This window comes from Oryx dammah, unplaced genomic scaffold, assembly GCF_014754425.2.
Source record: "Oryx dammah isolate SB20612 unplaced genomic scaffold, SCBI_Odam_1.1 HiC_scaffold_28, whole genome shotgun sequence".
Classification (NCBI taxonomy): Eukaryota; Metazoa; Chordata; class Mammalia; order Artiodactyla; family Bovidae; genus Oryx; species Oryx dammah.
This window is the reverse complement of record NW_024070212.1, coordinates 49,009,332-49,024,691: the sequence shown is the minus strand read 5'-3', so window position 1 is coordinate 49,024,691 and position 15,360 is coordinate 49,009,332. Positions and strand designations below refer to the sequence as shown.

General features: G+C 39.2%; 2 protein-coding genes and 2 non-coding genes across 5 annotated transcripts in view; 3 read left to right on the top strand and 1 right to left on the bottom strand.

Moving 5' to 3' along the window:
• Positions 1-2,118: 2,118 nt before the first annotated feature.
• Positions 2,119-11,267, top strand: RPL5 (ribosomal protein L5). Of its 2 annotated transcripts, none has more exons than XM_040232303.1 (8): positions 2,119-2,278; positions 3,455-3,524; positions 3,615-3,730; positions 4,550-4,684; positions 5,850-6,052; positions 7,075-7,252; positions 9,619-9,704; positions 10,183-11,267. In XM_040232303.1, exons 1-8 carry the CDS (start codon positions 2,276-2,278, stop codon positions 10,280-10,282), a joined length of 891 nt encoding a protein of 296 aa, XP_040088237.1. In that variant the 5' UTR covers positions 2,119-2,275; the 3' UTR covers positions 10,283-11,267. The 2 variants fall into 2 exon arrangements, with proteins under 2 accessions (XP_040088237.1, XP_040088236.1); XM_040232302.1 differs by having other exon boundaries at positions 9,616-9,704.
• LOC120857116 lies at positions 6,907-7,002 on the top strand. Its single transcript, XR_005719590.1, has one exon. It is a non-coding gene; the product is annotated as a small nucleolar RNA SNORD21 (small nucleolar RNA).
• On the top strand, positions 9,783-9,915 carry LOC120857118. The gene has a single exon (XR_005719592.1). It is a non-coding gene; the product is annotated as a small nucleolar RNA SNORA66 (small nucleolar RNA).
• Positions 10,545-15,360, bottom strand: part of DIPK1A (divergent protein kinase domain 1A) — a 127,933-nt gene continuing 123,117 nt past the window's right edge. The window contains exons 4-5 of the mRNA XM_040232300.1: positions 13,737-13,913; positions 10,545-12,540 (exon numbers count right to left, since the gene is read on the bottom strand). Coding sequence (XP_040088234.1) covers positions 11,728-12,540; positions 13,737-13,913 — 990 coding nt within the window. The 3' untranslated portion in view covers positions 10,545-11,727. The remainder of the gene's footprint in view (positions 12,541-13,736; positions 13,914-15,360) is intronic.

The window sequence follows — 15,360 nt, the reverse complement described above, 5'->3', positions numbered from 1 at the left end:
AAGCCTCCCTGTCCATCACCAACTCCCAGAATTCACTCAAACTCACGTCCATCATCCATTGAGTCCGTGATGCCATCCAGCCATCTCATCCTCTGTCGTCCCCTTCTCCTCCTGCCCCCAATCCCTCCCAGCATCAGAGTCTTTTCCAGTGAGTCAACTCTTCGCATGAGGTGGCCAAAGTACTGGAGTTTCAGCTTTAGCATCATTCCTTCCAAAGAAATCCCAGGGCTGATCGCCTTCAGAATGGACTGGTTGGATCTCCTTGCAGTCCAAGGGACTCTCAAGAGTCTTCTCCAACACCACAGTTCAAAAGCATCAATTCTTTGGCATTACCAGAACTAAAAATTGCTGATTTATTTTCTATTTGTTTTAAATATTTGACATATTTGATAAAACTGAGTTTGTTTTCACTTCATATAATAAGAGAAATATCTCCTATTTTAAGAGGAATCAATGTTTTATTTTTAATTATTTTTCTTTTGACCACATTGAGCTGCTTATGGGGGTCTCAGTTCCTCAACCAGGGATTTCCTAACCACTGATCTGGCAGGGCATTCCTAATGTCTCTCTTTTTTTTGGCTCCTCCAGGTCTTAGTTGCAGCAAGCAGGATTTTCAATCCCCATTGTTGCATTCGAGATTTTTTATTAATAGTTTCAGCATGGAGAAGGCAATGGCATCCCACTCCAGTACTCTTGCCTGGAAAATCCCAAGGATGGAGGAACCTGGTGGGCTATAGTCCATGACGTCGCTAAAAGTCGGACATGACTGAGCGACTTCACTTTCACTTTTCACTTTCATGCACTGGAGAAGGAAATGGCAACCCACACCAGTGTTCTTGCCTGGAGAATCCCAGAGATGGGGGAGCCTGGTGGGCTGTCGTCTATGGGGTCGCACAGAGATGGACACGACTGATGCGACTTAGCAGCAGCAGCAGCAGCATGAGGAGTTTTTAGTTGAGGCATGTAGGATCTAATTCTTTGACCAGGGGTTGAATCCGGACCCCCTGTACTGGGGACAGTCTTAGCCACTGGACCACCAGGAAAGTCCTCACAATGTTTTATTTTTTATTCTGAAATAATTTCAAAATCACAAATTGGTTGTAAGAACAGTAGTACAAAAGATTTCCATATATCCTTCTTCCAGGTTCCCTATTGTTAACATTTTAATACATTTGCTTTTCCATTTTCCTTCTCTTTACATGTATATGTGTACACACGCAAATGTGATTATTTTTTGTAATTTTTTGAGAATAAATTGCGTAATAATGCCTATTTTGAACTCCAAAATAGTTCAAAGTATATTTCCTGAAAAACAAGAATATTCTCATACATAACCATAGTGTGGTTATCAGAATGAAATTGACATTGATCTATTACCACCATCTAATCCACAGATTTCATTCAAATTTCACTGAGTATTCTGAGAATATTCTTCGTAGAAAAGCAAAAAAAAAAAAAGCCCTTCCTTTTTCTTTTTTTTTTCTTTATTGTCCAAGATGAAGCCTAGAATCGCACATTGCATGTAGTTGTCTGTTTCAGTCTGGAATAGCTCTTTAGTTTTTCCTTAACAGTCATGATTTTGTCATTTTTGAAGGATACATACCAGTTACTTTGTAGAATGTCTCTCAATTTGGGTTTGTTTGCAGTTTCATCAAGTATCAGACAGATTAGACTAAGTGCTAGAGAAGCAAAGGAATTTAACAGCAGGGCCTACTACCCTCAGGGAGTTTACAGTCTAGGGTAGGCTAGGCAGGTACAAATGTGCTGTGGGAAGGCTCCTAACCCAGGCTTGGAGCACTAAGGCAAAGCTTCGTGAGGGCCATATGCTCTGGACTCGGAAGCGTAGTCAAGGAGCAGGCAAAAGTGCTCTACAGCAAATTCATTCTACTTAATTAAAATTTTTTTTCTTGCTTACAAAAGTAATACAGGTTTGTTATGAAACAACTTGCTAGCATTGCAAAGTGAATGCCGTTAATAATCTTCCATGCTAGTGCTCACAGTCGCTCCCTGTCGGATTACCGGTCTGGAGCTGTGGGACTCTGCGGCTCTGAGGATTCGTCGGGGGAAGGTGAAGGTCAGCACCGGTCTTCCCACCAGCAGGGGGAGGCACACTGCACTCCGGCCGACCGGCTGGTCTCTCTTCCACACGTCGCTGGCGTGAACGTCGGCGCTACATACTGCGCCTGCGCGCGCGCCGCGGCCTTTTTCCCCCCCGGAGCCGTGCTGGTTCTGCAGCTCTGTGGCAAGCCGCGGAGTCGGGGTTCTGTTCCGCAGGATGGTGAGTGGGTATCCCGCTGCTGGGGCTACAGATGCATGGGGCCTCCCTCTCCTTGTCCTAAAGCCCGCCTAGAGTCCGTTTAGCGCGGCGCAGGAGTCGGATGGCGTTAGATTGCCGGCTCCGCTGTGGTCGGGCTGCAGCTCCCAGCGTGGCCTTAATGGCTGCCACGGCGCTCAAGCTTAGTGGGGGAGGGGTTGAAGAAGATGGGAGCTGGGACAGGGGATTGAGGAGGAGGTGAGTATAGTAGACAGACGGTGTGGATAGTTCTGGCTTGGCAGAGGGGGGCTCCGGCAGGCGGCCCGGAAGGGAAGATTGCATGGAGTCGGTCTCAGACTGCTGGCCTGAGTGGAGACGGGCTGTGGCTTCCCGGACCCAGCTCCGCTCATGACTGGTGGCTTTTCCGAGGGAGCGTCGGGGTCGGCAAGTTGTTTGGAAAACCTGTGTTACTGGGCCGAAAAAGTGGCTTTAAACCCAAAACCGTCAGTAGAACCTGGAGGCTGTGGTGTCTTTGGGCCCCGAAAGAAAGCCCATTAACTTTGATGTGCCTCTCCTGCCTTTTTCTCTGAGTTGTCGCTGGTACCAGATTTTAGTGGGTTTTCGGGTGGAGTGGTGCTGTAGTTTGTGGGGGACTGTTGTTTTAATCGGAAGTAATTGCTGAATATGTGCTTGGCCAGTTGTTTTCGTGACAAGAAATTTAGGCTTTTGAAAAAAGTTCGAGGAAAGGGAAAATATTAGGTTCACGAAATGGGACAGCATTAAGAACAGACTGACGTTTGCAAAATAGTTGTCTTGAGCAAAAGTTGGACACAAGGATTGTTGGTCCAAGAGGGAATGAAAGTGGAGAGTGTTTAAAACTTTAATAGTGTTCGTTTTCTATCTGGTTACTATAATAAATTGGCCTGCATTTCGTATGTTTGTTTTTTCATTCCTGTTTTGGCGCTGATTCATTTTTATTTTGTTGTATAGAACTGTCAGTCTTAATAGATGGAAAATAGAAGAAAAATGATTTGATTTCTGATTTGAGAAAGTGATGGTTTTCTGGATTCACTTTTGAAGTTTAGGTTGTTACTTTGTTACAAAGTTAAGTTGTTACTTTAACAAAGTTAACTCAAATGTCAAAGGTATTAAGCTAAAACGTTTATCAAAATTTTAATAACTTATTCTTTTATCTTAAAGGGGTTTGTTAAAGTTGTCAAGAACAAGGCCTACTTCAAGAGATACCAGGTGAAATTCAGAAGAAGGCGAGGTATGGTCGGTCAGGTTTTCATATTCTCAGTAGGAAAAGGTTCTGCTTTGTAGCAGAGTGGACTTTTTTTAATTTATTTTTTTCTTTCAGAGGGCAAAACTGACTACTATGCTCGGAAACGATTGGTAATCCAAGATAAAAATAAGTACAACACACCTAAATACAGAATGATAGTTCGTGTAACGAACAGAGATATCATTTGTCAGGTAAGTTGTATTTTAGACTTAAATAATAGCTGTAGTTTAGACTTAAATAACCTCCAGCCCACTTCTTCCCTCACTGTGCTAGAGACATACCTGGGAAGCAGAACAGATGTATGGATTAGGTCTGTCTAGTTTGGTGCCTGGCACTCGAAAAAACGTTTTAGTAGGTCTGAAGGTGGAGCCTGTTAAAAAAAATACTCTGAAGATCAGCTGTTTGGCAATGCTACCCCAGTTTAATCCATTCACTTTAGTGGGGGGCGGATTAGAGAAATTTATGGTTCTATGCTGTTTTGGGGGGATGGGAGGATAAATTTAAGACCTAGTAGAAGGTTCTTGCCCGTTGCAATTCCAGTAGGATAATAGAATTTGTTGTGGACTGTCTACTTATCCACTGCTTTGAAGAGGTGGGTGGGTGTGAATATTAGACTCCTAAGAGTGTTCTTATTCCTGTATATTGTTCGAAGTAGTTTTAGTAAATATGTATGAAGGTGTCTCCCGTGCAAAAGATTTTCAGAAAGCAGCAGTTTGCTCAGCCATGTCCAACTCTGCGACCCAGTGGACTGCAGCACACCAGGCTTCCCTGTCCATTACCAGCTGTGTAATTTGAGACATATGTATTGTGGCATTTGACTCAAACCTACCTGCTGTAGTTGAGGAAGCCAAATCTGTAGTTGAAACAGTGAGTGGGTTTAATTAACAAAGACAAGTCTTAAGTGATGCAGGTGTGTATCTAGCTTTTTGTTAAGTCCTTTGACAAAGAAGATACTTGGGACAAGTAATCAGTGAAAACAGATTACTAACCTCATTTTTCTTTTATTGTAGATTGCTTATGCCCGTATAGAAGGAGATATGATAGTTTGTGCAGCTTATGCTCACGAACTCCCAAAATACGGTGTGAAGGTTGGCCTGACAAATTATGCTGCCGCATATTGTACTGGCCTGCTGCTGGCCCGCAGGGTATGTACAAGATTATTTCAATTGGGATATTTTGGAATTAGCTCACTGGAGTTGTCTGTAACATAGATGGTTCATACATGGATCAGATACCTTCAACCATGAGGACAGAGGAGGTGCCCCTGTGGTTTACAAGGGCACCACTGCAGAAGATAATTTTATACCATGCATTGTTTCTAACAGATACACTTTCTAATCTGGGGAAGCCTTTTTTTCCTCTCCAATTTTCCTTCCTGTTTGTTGGGTGTATCTAGGCCAGTAGAATTTTCTGCAGTGATGGATATCTGTAATCTATGCTGTCTGATGTGGTAACCACTAGCCACATATATTGAGTGCTTGAGATGTTTTTAGTGCTACTCATAACTGAGTTTTTAACTTAAATATGAATAACCGGCTGTGGCTGGTTGGTGGCTACTTGTTGGACAGATCTACTCAGAAGTGTAGATCTTGTGAGCATCAGCGTACGTTAAAAATGCAGACTGTTCTCCACACCTTCAGAAATTATGTTTTGATAGGATGTCCATGTGATTTATATACATGCTAAGTTTTGAGAAGCAGTGCCTTAAGCTTTTGGGGTGGGGGTATTCAGTTTTGTTTTAATAATCTTTGCCTCTGGGTGGCAGCATTTCGTATAATACAGAAAGGAAATGAAAGTGTAATTTTTGCCTTGTTTTGTTTTCTTGGTTACTGACCTTGTTTTGCATTGGAATTGTTAAGCATGTGTTACTGTTAGGGACCCACAGCATCTTCACCGGTTATAAACATGTTTGGTTGCGGAACACTGTCTTTTATATGAGAGCATTTTAGTGCAAAGGCAATACTTGTGAAACCATAGCCACCTGACGTGTACTAGCAGAGTAGTGGCTTAATTAACATAATGTAGTGCCTTGGTAGAGAAAAAAAAGATGTTCTTTTAAGTACTGTGTCCTAATTGATGGCTACAAAAATCAAGTATGGACAGTGTAGTCGATTCAGAAACTATTATAAACAGTTATACTTGTGATTAAAATTGGATGTCTGAAATTTCTTTAAAAGTAGGTTGGGATAAACAGAAAAGTGCATTGGAAAGAATTTTTTTGTTTGGCTATTAAAGTTGTGAATTTTGAGATATTTTAGAGTTGTTTGAATATATTCTGATAAGCATTTAGACTGGCTTCTTTGTTAATAGCTTCTTAATAGGTTTGGTATGGACAAAATTTATGAAGGCCAAGTTGAGGTGACTGGTGATGAATACAATGTGGAAAGCATTGATGGTCAACCTGGTGCCTTCACCTGTTACTTGGATGCAGGACTTGCCAGAACTACTACCGGGAATAAAGTTTTTGGGGCCCTAAAGGGAGCTGTCGATGGAGGCTTGTCTATCCCTCACAGGTAATAGTATTCAAGACCATGTTTCCTGGACTCCAAAACTGTACTATTTCTAACCAGTTGGGCTTTGGAGAAAACTGAACCAATGAAAGTAATAGTATCATTGTGTACTTGCCATGTGCTGGGTACTGTGTAAAAGGAACTTGGCGGGGTAGGAAGGGATTGTAACATGGTTTATAAATGAAGAGACTGTGCTTCAGAGGTAAAATAAATTGTCCAAGGTTTTAGAGCCGGTAAGTAGAGAAGCCAGTGTTGAAACCACTACCTTTTGTGTGTGGCTAAGTTTTGGTTGAAGTAAAGTGAAAGTCGCTCAGGCATGTCTGACTCTTTGCCACCCCATGGACTGTACAGTCCATGGAATTCTCCAGGCCAGAATACTGGAGTGGGTAGCCCTTCCTTTCTCCCAGGGAATCTTCCCAACCCAGGGATCAAACCCAGGTCTCCTGCATTGCAGGGGGATTCTTTACGAGCTGGGCCACAAGGTAAATTTTGGTTAGAAATGAGCAACTCTATTCCACCAATACTTCCCCTCCCCCTCACTTGCCTGTTTTGGTAGGAGAGTGGTAAACAGTAAAATATAACCTAACTGGCACTTATTTCTATAACATAGGGGGTTTGCGGGGAGGGGGTTGTATCTTGCCAGTTCTCTTGCAAGGCACCTGTTAATGTAATCTGGAACAAATCACTTTTAGCATGTACCCTGAGGCACCACTAAGTAATTGTAGGTTATCAGGAAAGTAATTTTGAAATGTGTCTCTGAAATATGGAGAACTAACTTTATAGTGGCCTTGGTTCATTTAATAGTTTTTAAAGGTGCTTGTGGCATGATTTTCTGTCCAGGAATTCAGAAATTAGCTGCTGAATGATGATATCCCACTAACTGAGCAGTCTGTAGTTGGTCCTTTGGTTGCATATGATGCAATTAATTGTTTCAAGACGGGACTGATGGCAGCTAGTGAAATGAATTCCTGGTAGTAAACTGATTTCAACCAGTATATACTAAAATACGGAAAACTTTATTTCAGTACCAAACGGTTCCCTGGTTATGATTCAGAAAGCAAAGAATTCAGTGCTGAGGTACACCGAAAGCACATTATGGGGCAGAACGTTGCAGATTACATGCGTTACCTGATTGAAGAAGATGAAGATGCTTACAAGAAACAGTTCTCTCAGTACATAAAGAACAACGTAACTCCAGACATGGTAAAAAATTTTTAAATGCCTGTATTGGTAAATTTATAAAACCAAGTTTTCTATTTATTTTGGGTAGGTACAGTAATACAGTTTTATCTCAGGTTAACAGTTAAAATTAAATAAGGGCATGTTCGTAGGTATAGACAGACCTTAAAAAGTAGTTTTTGGCTTAAAATGAAATTGGGATATTGGGCCCAGGGCAAATTAAAAAGTCAGAAAAGATATTGGAAGGAGCTAGGCTTGTCAGCATGCTTTTAGGAATCTTCTAGATGCTTAAGGATGGCAAGCTTCAGGCATCCAAATCTAAAGCATTTGGTGGCTCTTACGCATTTGGCTGTTCTATAGTTAAAAAATTCATTCATGTGGTCATAGTTATAATCTACTCTGATATGAGGTGCTATTTACTAAACTTTCCTTTTTTTGAGATAATAGGGGAAAGGTTCATTCTTCATTATAGCCAGTAAGTTTCATGTTGATTTTGTGTGTCTCAGGCATGCACATAAAAGGAGAGGGACAGGTCTATCACTAGTTGTGTGTGATGTTGCAGAAGTGAAAGGGCCTGTGTTTTCTAAAGTTTAATGTTGTGAAGTTTATCACACCTAAAGTTGAGTCTCGGGGTTATCTCTTAACACATTGAAGTAATTGAAGATGATAGTGCTAGTTTTGATAATGAGGGCATAGAACACCAAAATCACAGATTATAAAACCTACAAATATAGAATTTTATGTAAATTGATGGTTTATATGTCAAGTAATTGTTGTTGTTAGGTTCTTTCTGTTGGTGCATAGTTTGTATTTTGGTATACCTATGTCTAAAAATTATATTTAAAATAGAATTATAATTGGGTGGTAGATCACTTAATGTCATTTGTATGCTTAGTAAACAGTCTTTTAAGACTGAATAAACACTATAGTTTTGAGTTTCTGAGCTATGAAATGGGTAGTTTTATATTAGTAATGTAGATGCATGTTAATTTTCACATGAGTATATTTCTTTATGTTACTATTGACATCACCCTAGTATTAAAAATACCTTTTAGTTTTGACTGATTCTGCTTTGGCTATAAAACTTTTTCCTAAGCTACAACATGTGTTTTCAGATGTCACTTTGCTAATGCATGGTATACTTGAGCCAGACCATTCTTTGGCTAATCCTTTTACAGTAAGCTCATTCATTTTATCTGTAGAGGCCTCTGCTTATGTGTGCCTCCTGAAATCTTCTGCACACATCTGGTATGTCTCCAACAGAAAGTGGTCTTTTTATAAATTAAATTCATGGTATTATCTACATACATGGTTGTATTTCCTATGGAATTGATCTTGTGGAAGAAGTTAACTGGGTTGGTTAGATTTGTTAAATGGCTGCATTTGAAGTCATTAAATTTGTTAAATACAGTAGAGAGCTGTAATAGCTAAGAGAAGTAGAGAAACTTTCAAAAGGGATTTAGGTATTTGAGGTCTCAAGTGCTGTTTTAAGTTTTTGCATTATTTTCCTTGGCTAATGAGCTTTATACAAATGCATGTAGTAATTGCATTTTATCCACTTTGAATGTGTAGAGATCTGGATTAACTTGACTTATTCTTAAGAAGGTAATTGTTACTGAGTTTCAGGCATTTTTCTTTCTTCATGACTTGATCTTCCATGTGTTTGGTAGGCATTTGCTTGGGTTAGGGAGTATTGAAACAATTCAGAGAGTTGCAGCATTGTTTTTTGTTAAATTTTAGAACAAAATTCTCAGTAATGTTTCTAATAGCCTTTCAGGATTTTCTAGGGAAATTCAGACCTCTTTCTGATTCCACTAAGGCCTGATACTACCAGATATGGTGATTTGTGGTAATAGATCAGGAGGTCCCTGGTATGGGATCCTGGGAATAACTTTTGTAAAGACCTATCAGAAATCAGTAGAAAATAGAAATAATGGGGAATGTGGGAGGACAGAGATGTATTTGGCATTTGTTGGCCCACATATTCCTCATTGTAACCTCTTAAATGCTGGCCTGTATCTGTACTTGAATGAAAGAATTTAGGTCAGATGGTTTTAAGTGAGCGTAGTATGTGTTTCTACAGAAACAATTTATTCTGAACTTGACTCAAGAAGTATAGCTGAACAGTTCAGAAATTTTTGTGATTTTTTTTTTTTTTTCCGAGGAAGATTATGTTTTTTGAATAGTGTCAGTTCATATTGCCTGTGGTAAAAACTGGGACTTAGGAAAATGTGGTTTTCATACAGATACCAACATGGACTTAGTGTAACTCCTTTTGAGAATCTGTCTTAGGACGAAATAGAGCAAGCAGTAAAATACAGTGTGTCACGTTATCGTTTAGGGCACATGAAATGAAACCAAGTACTGTTTGCTTTGCTTTGTTTCAGATGGAGGAGATGTATAAGAAAGCTCATGCTGCAATACGAGAGAATCCAGTGTATGAGAAGAAGCCCAAGAAAGAAGTTAAAAAGAAGAGGTGTGTATCTTTTTTCTTTTGGAAAGAAAGGTTGGGAAGGGTTCTTGCCTTGTTGCATCTCACTCGGACTCTGAAATTGTGCAAACTCGATCACTAGCTCTGCATGATGTTGCAGAGATGAGGGGAACCAGGTTTGCTAGAGTAACTGTGGTGATAGAAATGTATTAGCCGCGGATGGTACCGAGGTGGCTCATTCTATCCCAGGACATTGTAACTCCTGCTGTTTCTTGGGCTGTGCTACATGGCACATGGGATTTTAATGATGAGTCTAAGCATTATACTTGATTTTTGGTCCTGTGATATAATAGGGCAATATCACAGAAATTGGAATTTGGGAAAGTTAGACTAAGATTATAAATGAGTACATGTGTTGAGAATTGGATTATTTGACTTTTAAAGTCTTTTTCAAAGTTTAATATTCTCTATGCTCTTTAGTTATGGTTTTTAAAAGTTACATCCCTTTCTTTTCGTTTCCTAGGTGGAACCGTCCCAAAATGTCACTTGCCCAGAAGAAAGATCGGGTAGCTCAGAAGAAGGCAAGCTTCCTTAGAGCTCAGGAACGAGCTGCTGAGAGTTAAACCAAACCACAATTTTCTATCAAGATTTTTCAGACAAGACAATAATAAACTTATTGAATAAGCAGCTGTTTGTGTTAAGCTCTTGTTAATGGAATTTTGGAAAGTACCTGACATAGCCAGTATTTTCCTTCCAGAAACAAGTATAGCTTTTCCCAGAGCTTACATATTGCCTGAAGGTTCGTATCTGCTTCTTGGGCATCAGATTCCTCCTGACCGGAGTTAATTCAAGTCTGGTAAGCAACAGACAAACCTTCCATTAGAAGTATTTCTTCAATTCATTTATTGTAACCACATGATACGTGGGAAGAAAAAGTACCTTCAAAGTTTACAATTTTAAAGTAATTCCCAGCTTTAATTTTTCAGAGGAAGCTGTTCCATGAAGGTCATATAGTTTTAACATGTTCATTTTAACCAGGTGAAGCTTTGAGCAGAAAATACTGGGTCTTTCTCACATGAGATGTTTCATTTTATAGAGTTGAAAGGCACATGCCAGATCTGAATAAACAAAAGAGGAGCACATATCAACCCTTGTATGTCAAATTTACATGACAAAGCATTAGACGGGTAAATTTAAATGCCTCTTTAAGAAACAGTCCTTTGGCCAATAGGGAATAATGTTTGAAAACAGTTATTAATAGGAAGTTGTATGATTTCAGAGTCCCACTCTGAATAGCTCAGATTCAGGATATGTGGAACTGTTGGGTCTATGGCCTAAAGATGTGCCTTTTGAAGGACCAGTGGCTGGTTCCTAAGATACAGATGCTTTAAATCTAGGATGATGAAAGCTCATCCATATTCAGCCTCTGAAATTGGCAGTTAGTTACATACTGCCAGAAAGAATCTTCCTGATGGGTTTCAAGTGGGGAAGGGCCACTCAACATTCTGAAGCCATGTAAAATTTCATACATAAATGGATTTTAATGTATAATATAAGAAACCATGCTATTAACCCAACACCTGTTTATAAAGGAGTAATTTTAATTTACCTGCTTTGCAGTCTTAATTCCTGTTAATGTGCAAACTTTACCATGCTAAGACATTAGTAAATTTATAAATTTTCTTTTTTAAATAGCAGCTTCAATGCAGACACAATTTCCAGCACTGATATTTGGCTAACAAATCTACAAAATACTCTTCACTGTTCATGTTTATGGAATGAGGCTTTTCACAGCATTATTTTTTAAGTCGTCAAAATAGTTACACGGTAGATGTACTAGGAAGTTTACCAAGAGTTTCTAAAAGGACAGGAATAAATTTTTGGACCTTTTGATCCTGTAACTCCTGCCTTCAGCAATCAACATGTATTTTAAGATGATGGCTTCCTTAGGACCAGGGGAAAGGAGTTTGTTAACGCAAGGGTTTGGATCAAGCCATGTAGAAAAAATGATGAATAGTTTTCTTTTGAAGTGCTAAGTTTCTTAAAATGGTCACAATGTCCAAATGAACTAAGAGTCATTTGTGTAGGAAATTTTCTTCCACAGTAATGTTTTTAGGTTATTTAGTATCAAAGAATGTTCCATTTCCATTTGATTTGCTGTGACTTTGAGAGCAATACAAGAATACAGCTGCTTTTCTAATTCCTCGCGAATTTCACTTGGAGCACCACGCAGTAGGTAGTCTTTGAGTAACTGACAGGCTTTTGCCAAGTTTGGTTGTATCACTTCTGAAGTACACTTCATTGTACTCTGGTCACAGCTAGTTCGACAATCCGTGCCATAGACACAGTCCAAATCAGACTCACAGTGACGATCCTTTATAAGTTCTTTCAGGTTTGTCTCTGGCACAATTTTTCTCATGTCCACCATTTTCAAGTCATATTTATCATTATATCCTAGGTTTTTGGCACTAGTATCACACATGAGGAAGTTTCCATATGGGCCATGGAAAACATCTTCCACAAATTCTAGAAGTCCTATGGCTATTTTAGCCTTTCTAGGCCATGATGGTGTGAATAACTGATCCATGCTTCTTCTGAACCCAGATGGTATAAAAAGTTCAATGACCCAGGGAAGGCTTATTCCATAAAGAGAGGTATATTCGACGCTTTCCATCACATAGAGATCGCCACAGAATCCCATTAATTTGGGGGTATGTTCTTTATCTTGAAGTATCACCATGAGAAGAAATTCATTTAATTGAAGAAGTGCCCATGCTGACTTCGCTTCCCCCAGGGAAACTTGGCCATCTTTGTCTCCATCAGCTACTGTCAAGATGAGGTTAACCAGTTCAGAGAGGTTCCCTTGGTCACCCAACTTTGCCTGTAAAGATAAGAACTTGGCTAATTACACAGAAGGTATGAAAAATGAGTATCCCATGTGTAACATACATACTAACTTCCTTTATGGGAATTATTACCCTGCTAAGTAATAACCTTCCTACTGGAATACCCATAGGAGACTTAATACATTCCCAGGTATTTATTGAAGAAGGCAATGGCACCCCACTCCAGTACTCTTGCCTGGAAAATCCCATGGACGGAGGAGCCTGGTAGGCTGCAGTCCATGGGGTCGCTAAGAGTTGGGCATGACTGAGCGACTTCACTTTTGCTCTTCACTTTCATGCACTGGAGAAGGAAATGACAACCCACTCCAGTGTTCTTGCCTGGAGAATCCCAGGGACGGGGGAGCCTGGTGGGCTGCCGTCTATGGGGTCGCACAGTCGGACACGACTGAAGCGACTTAGCAGCAGTAGCAGATATTTATATTTGTCAAGTCAAAACTATGCTTTAGGTACTTGCAGTAAAACCCACTTTGCTAAGTATATTTATCTGTTAAGAAATGACCACCCTAACTCCCATGATCTCCTTAAACCCTGTAGGTAGTTAACCAAACCATTAATTATTCTTTGCCTTGTCCATACACTTGCAAAATTGCAGTGTAATGTGCCCATATCCAAAGTTATAAAGGTCAACTACAAATTACTATCTCTTATTTTGTAATTGTTTTTACATTTCATTCAAGTATATTGTTCCAATAGTAAAGGCTAAAAAGTGATTTCCCTATGAATGTTCCCTGGCACAAAACAGTCTAAAAGTATAAACTGTCCAAAGGAAAGACTGAGTGAAAATATGAGTGCACTGAAAATGAGAAAAATATTCTTTCCAGAAGTGTTAATTATTTTCATCTTTTAATATTTCTATTTAATTCTTTAAAAAAAATCGGGTCTACTAATTTTATTTCACCTTTTTAAAAATGGTGTACCGGTTATAATGTGAAGCTATAGAGCAGCCCATCTACTTAACTCTCCTCTCACATTGGGACGTTTTTAGCTATAATAAGTAATGTTAAAGTAAACACCCTTCTTTTTTTTTTTCTTTTCTTTGAATTATTTCCTCAAGATAGAGTCCTTGATATAGGTCAAAGAATAGCAACATTTTTATGGCTTATAATGAAATCCTGCCAGCTTCTAGAAGAGAACCACGTCATACCAGCAACATGTGAATGCATGTACTTACTTTAAAGAGACTGTAGACCATCTCTTTGAATTTCTGGACAGTAGTTCCCCTAGTTGGCTTATCAAATAGCACTATTTCTTTTCTTGGTTCCAATTCTGTACCAAAATCAAGATGAAGTGCTTGTTCCATTTGACACTTCACAACACCTGGTAGATTATCCCAAATCCCTAAATACATCTGGGAAAAGAATGACAAATTATGCTTTAGGGAGAGTAGAAGACCCTCATCTAATCTACATGATATTTTTAGTGTCCTCTTCCTCTGAACAAAGGGGTTTTCCTGGTGGCTCAGCAGTAAAGAATTCACCTGCAATGCAGGACACTGCAGAAGACACAGGTTTGATCCCTGAGACAGGAAGATTCCCTGAAGAAAGAAATGCAATCCACTCCGGTATTCTTCCCAGGATAATCCCATGGACAGAGGAGCCTGGTGGGCCACAGTCCATGGGGCCACAAGATTCAGACACGACTTAGGGACTAAACCACCAACACCTCAAAAAAACAAATGAGCAACAAAACATCGACACTGAGCTGACTTTCTTTCTGAACTGCAAATCTGAAATCATACTTCAAAAGCTTTTTTCCCTCAATTTTCCTAATTAAAAAATATTACATACCTAAATATATGTATATGTGTATTTTTACCATGATCAATTTTATTGTTTTCCAGTTTTTAAATCATGCTAAAATATAAAAAATAGAACATTTGATCATCTTAACCATGTTTAACATACAGTTCTGTGGTATTAGATTTCATGAACTTGTGCTATAATCACCATGTCTCCAGAACTCTTCATTTTCTAAAATTGAAACTATCTATTAAACAATAACTCCGTTTGCCCCCTTCCTCAGCCCTGCCATCCACCAGTCTACTGTCTCTGATTTCAACTACTCACTTTGAGTATCATATGTAAGTGTCCTTTTCTAACAAGCTTATAATGTCCTCAAGGTTTACCAAATTGTAGCAAGTGTCAGAATTTCCATCTTTTTTAATGCTGAATAATACTAATACTATATTGTAGGAATATCCCACATTTTGCATTTCCATTCACACATCAATGGACACTTGAGTTGCTTCCGTTTTAGCTATTGTGAATAATTATGAATATGGATCTACAAATATATCTTTGAGATCCTGATTTCAATTCTTTTACATATATATCCAGAAGTGGAATTGCTGAATCATAAGGTCACATTACTTCTAATGTTTTCAGGAACTGCCAACCTGTGTTCTTCAGTGGCTATACTATTTTAAATTCCCACCAATAGTGGGTTCTAGTTTTTTTTTACATTATTGCCAACACCTGTTTTTTTTTTAAACTAGCCATTCTGATGGGTGTGAGGTGGTATCTTTTTCTTTTTGGCCATTCCACGTGGCATGTGGGATCTTAGTTCCCCAACCAGGGATTGACCCAGACCCCAGCAGTGACAGCATGGAGTCCTAACCACTGGACAGCCAGGGAATTTCCCTCAGTGTGGGTTTGATTTGCATTTCCCTATAATCAGTGATGTTGAGCATCTTTTCATGTACTCATTGGATATATGTATACCATTTTTTGAGAAATGTCTATTCAAATTCTTTGACTTTTTTTTTTTTTTTTTTAATTTTAGCTGCTCTGGGTCTT

Excerpts from the sequence above, each read along its gene's own strand:
- RPL5 (XM_040232302.1), top strand. Across the intron at positions 6,053-7,074 it reads GGCTTGTCTATCCCTCACAG|TACCAAACGGTTCCCTGGTT; the intron begins GTAATAGTATTC and ends ACTTTATTTCAG. Across the intron at positions 9,705-10,182 it reads AAAGAAGTTAAAAAGAAGAG|GTGGAACCGTCCCAAAATGT; the intron begins GTGTGTATCTTT and ends TTCGTTTCCTAG.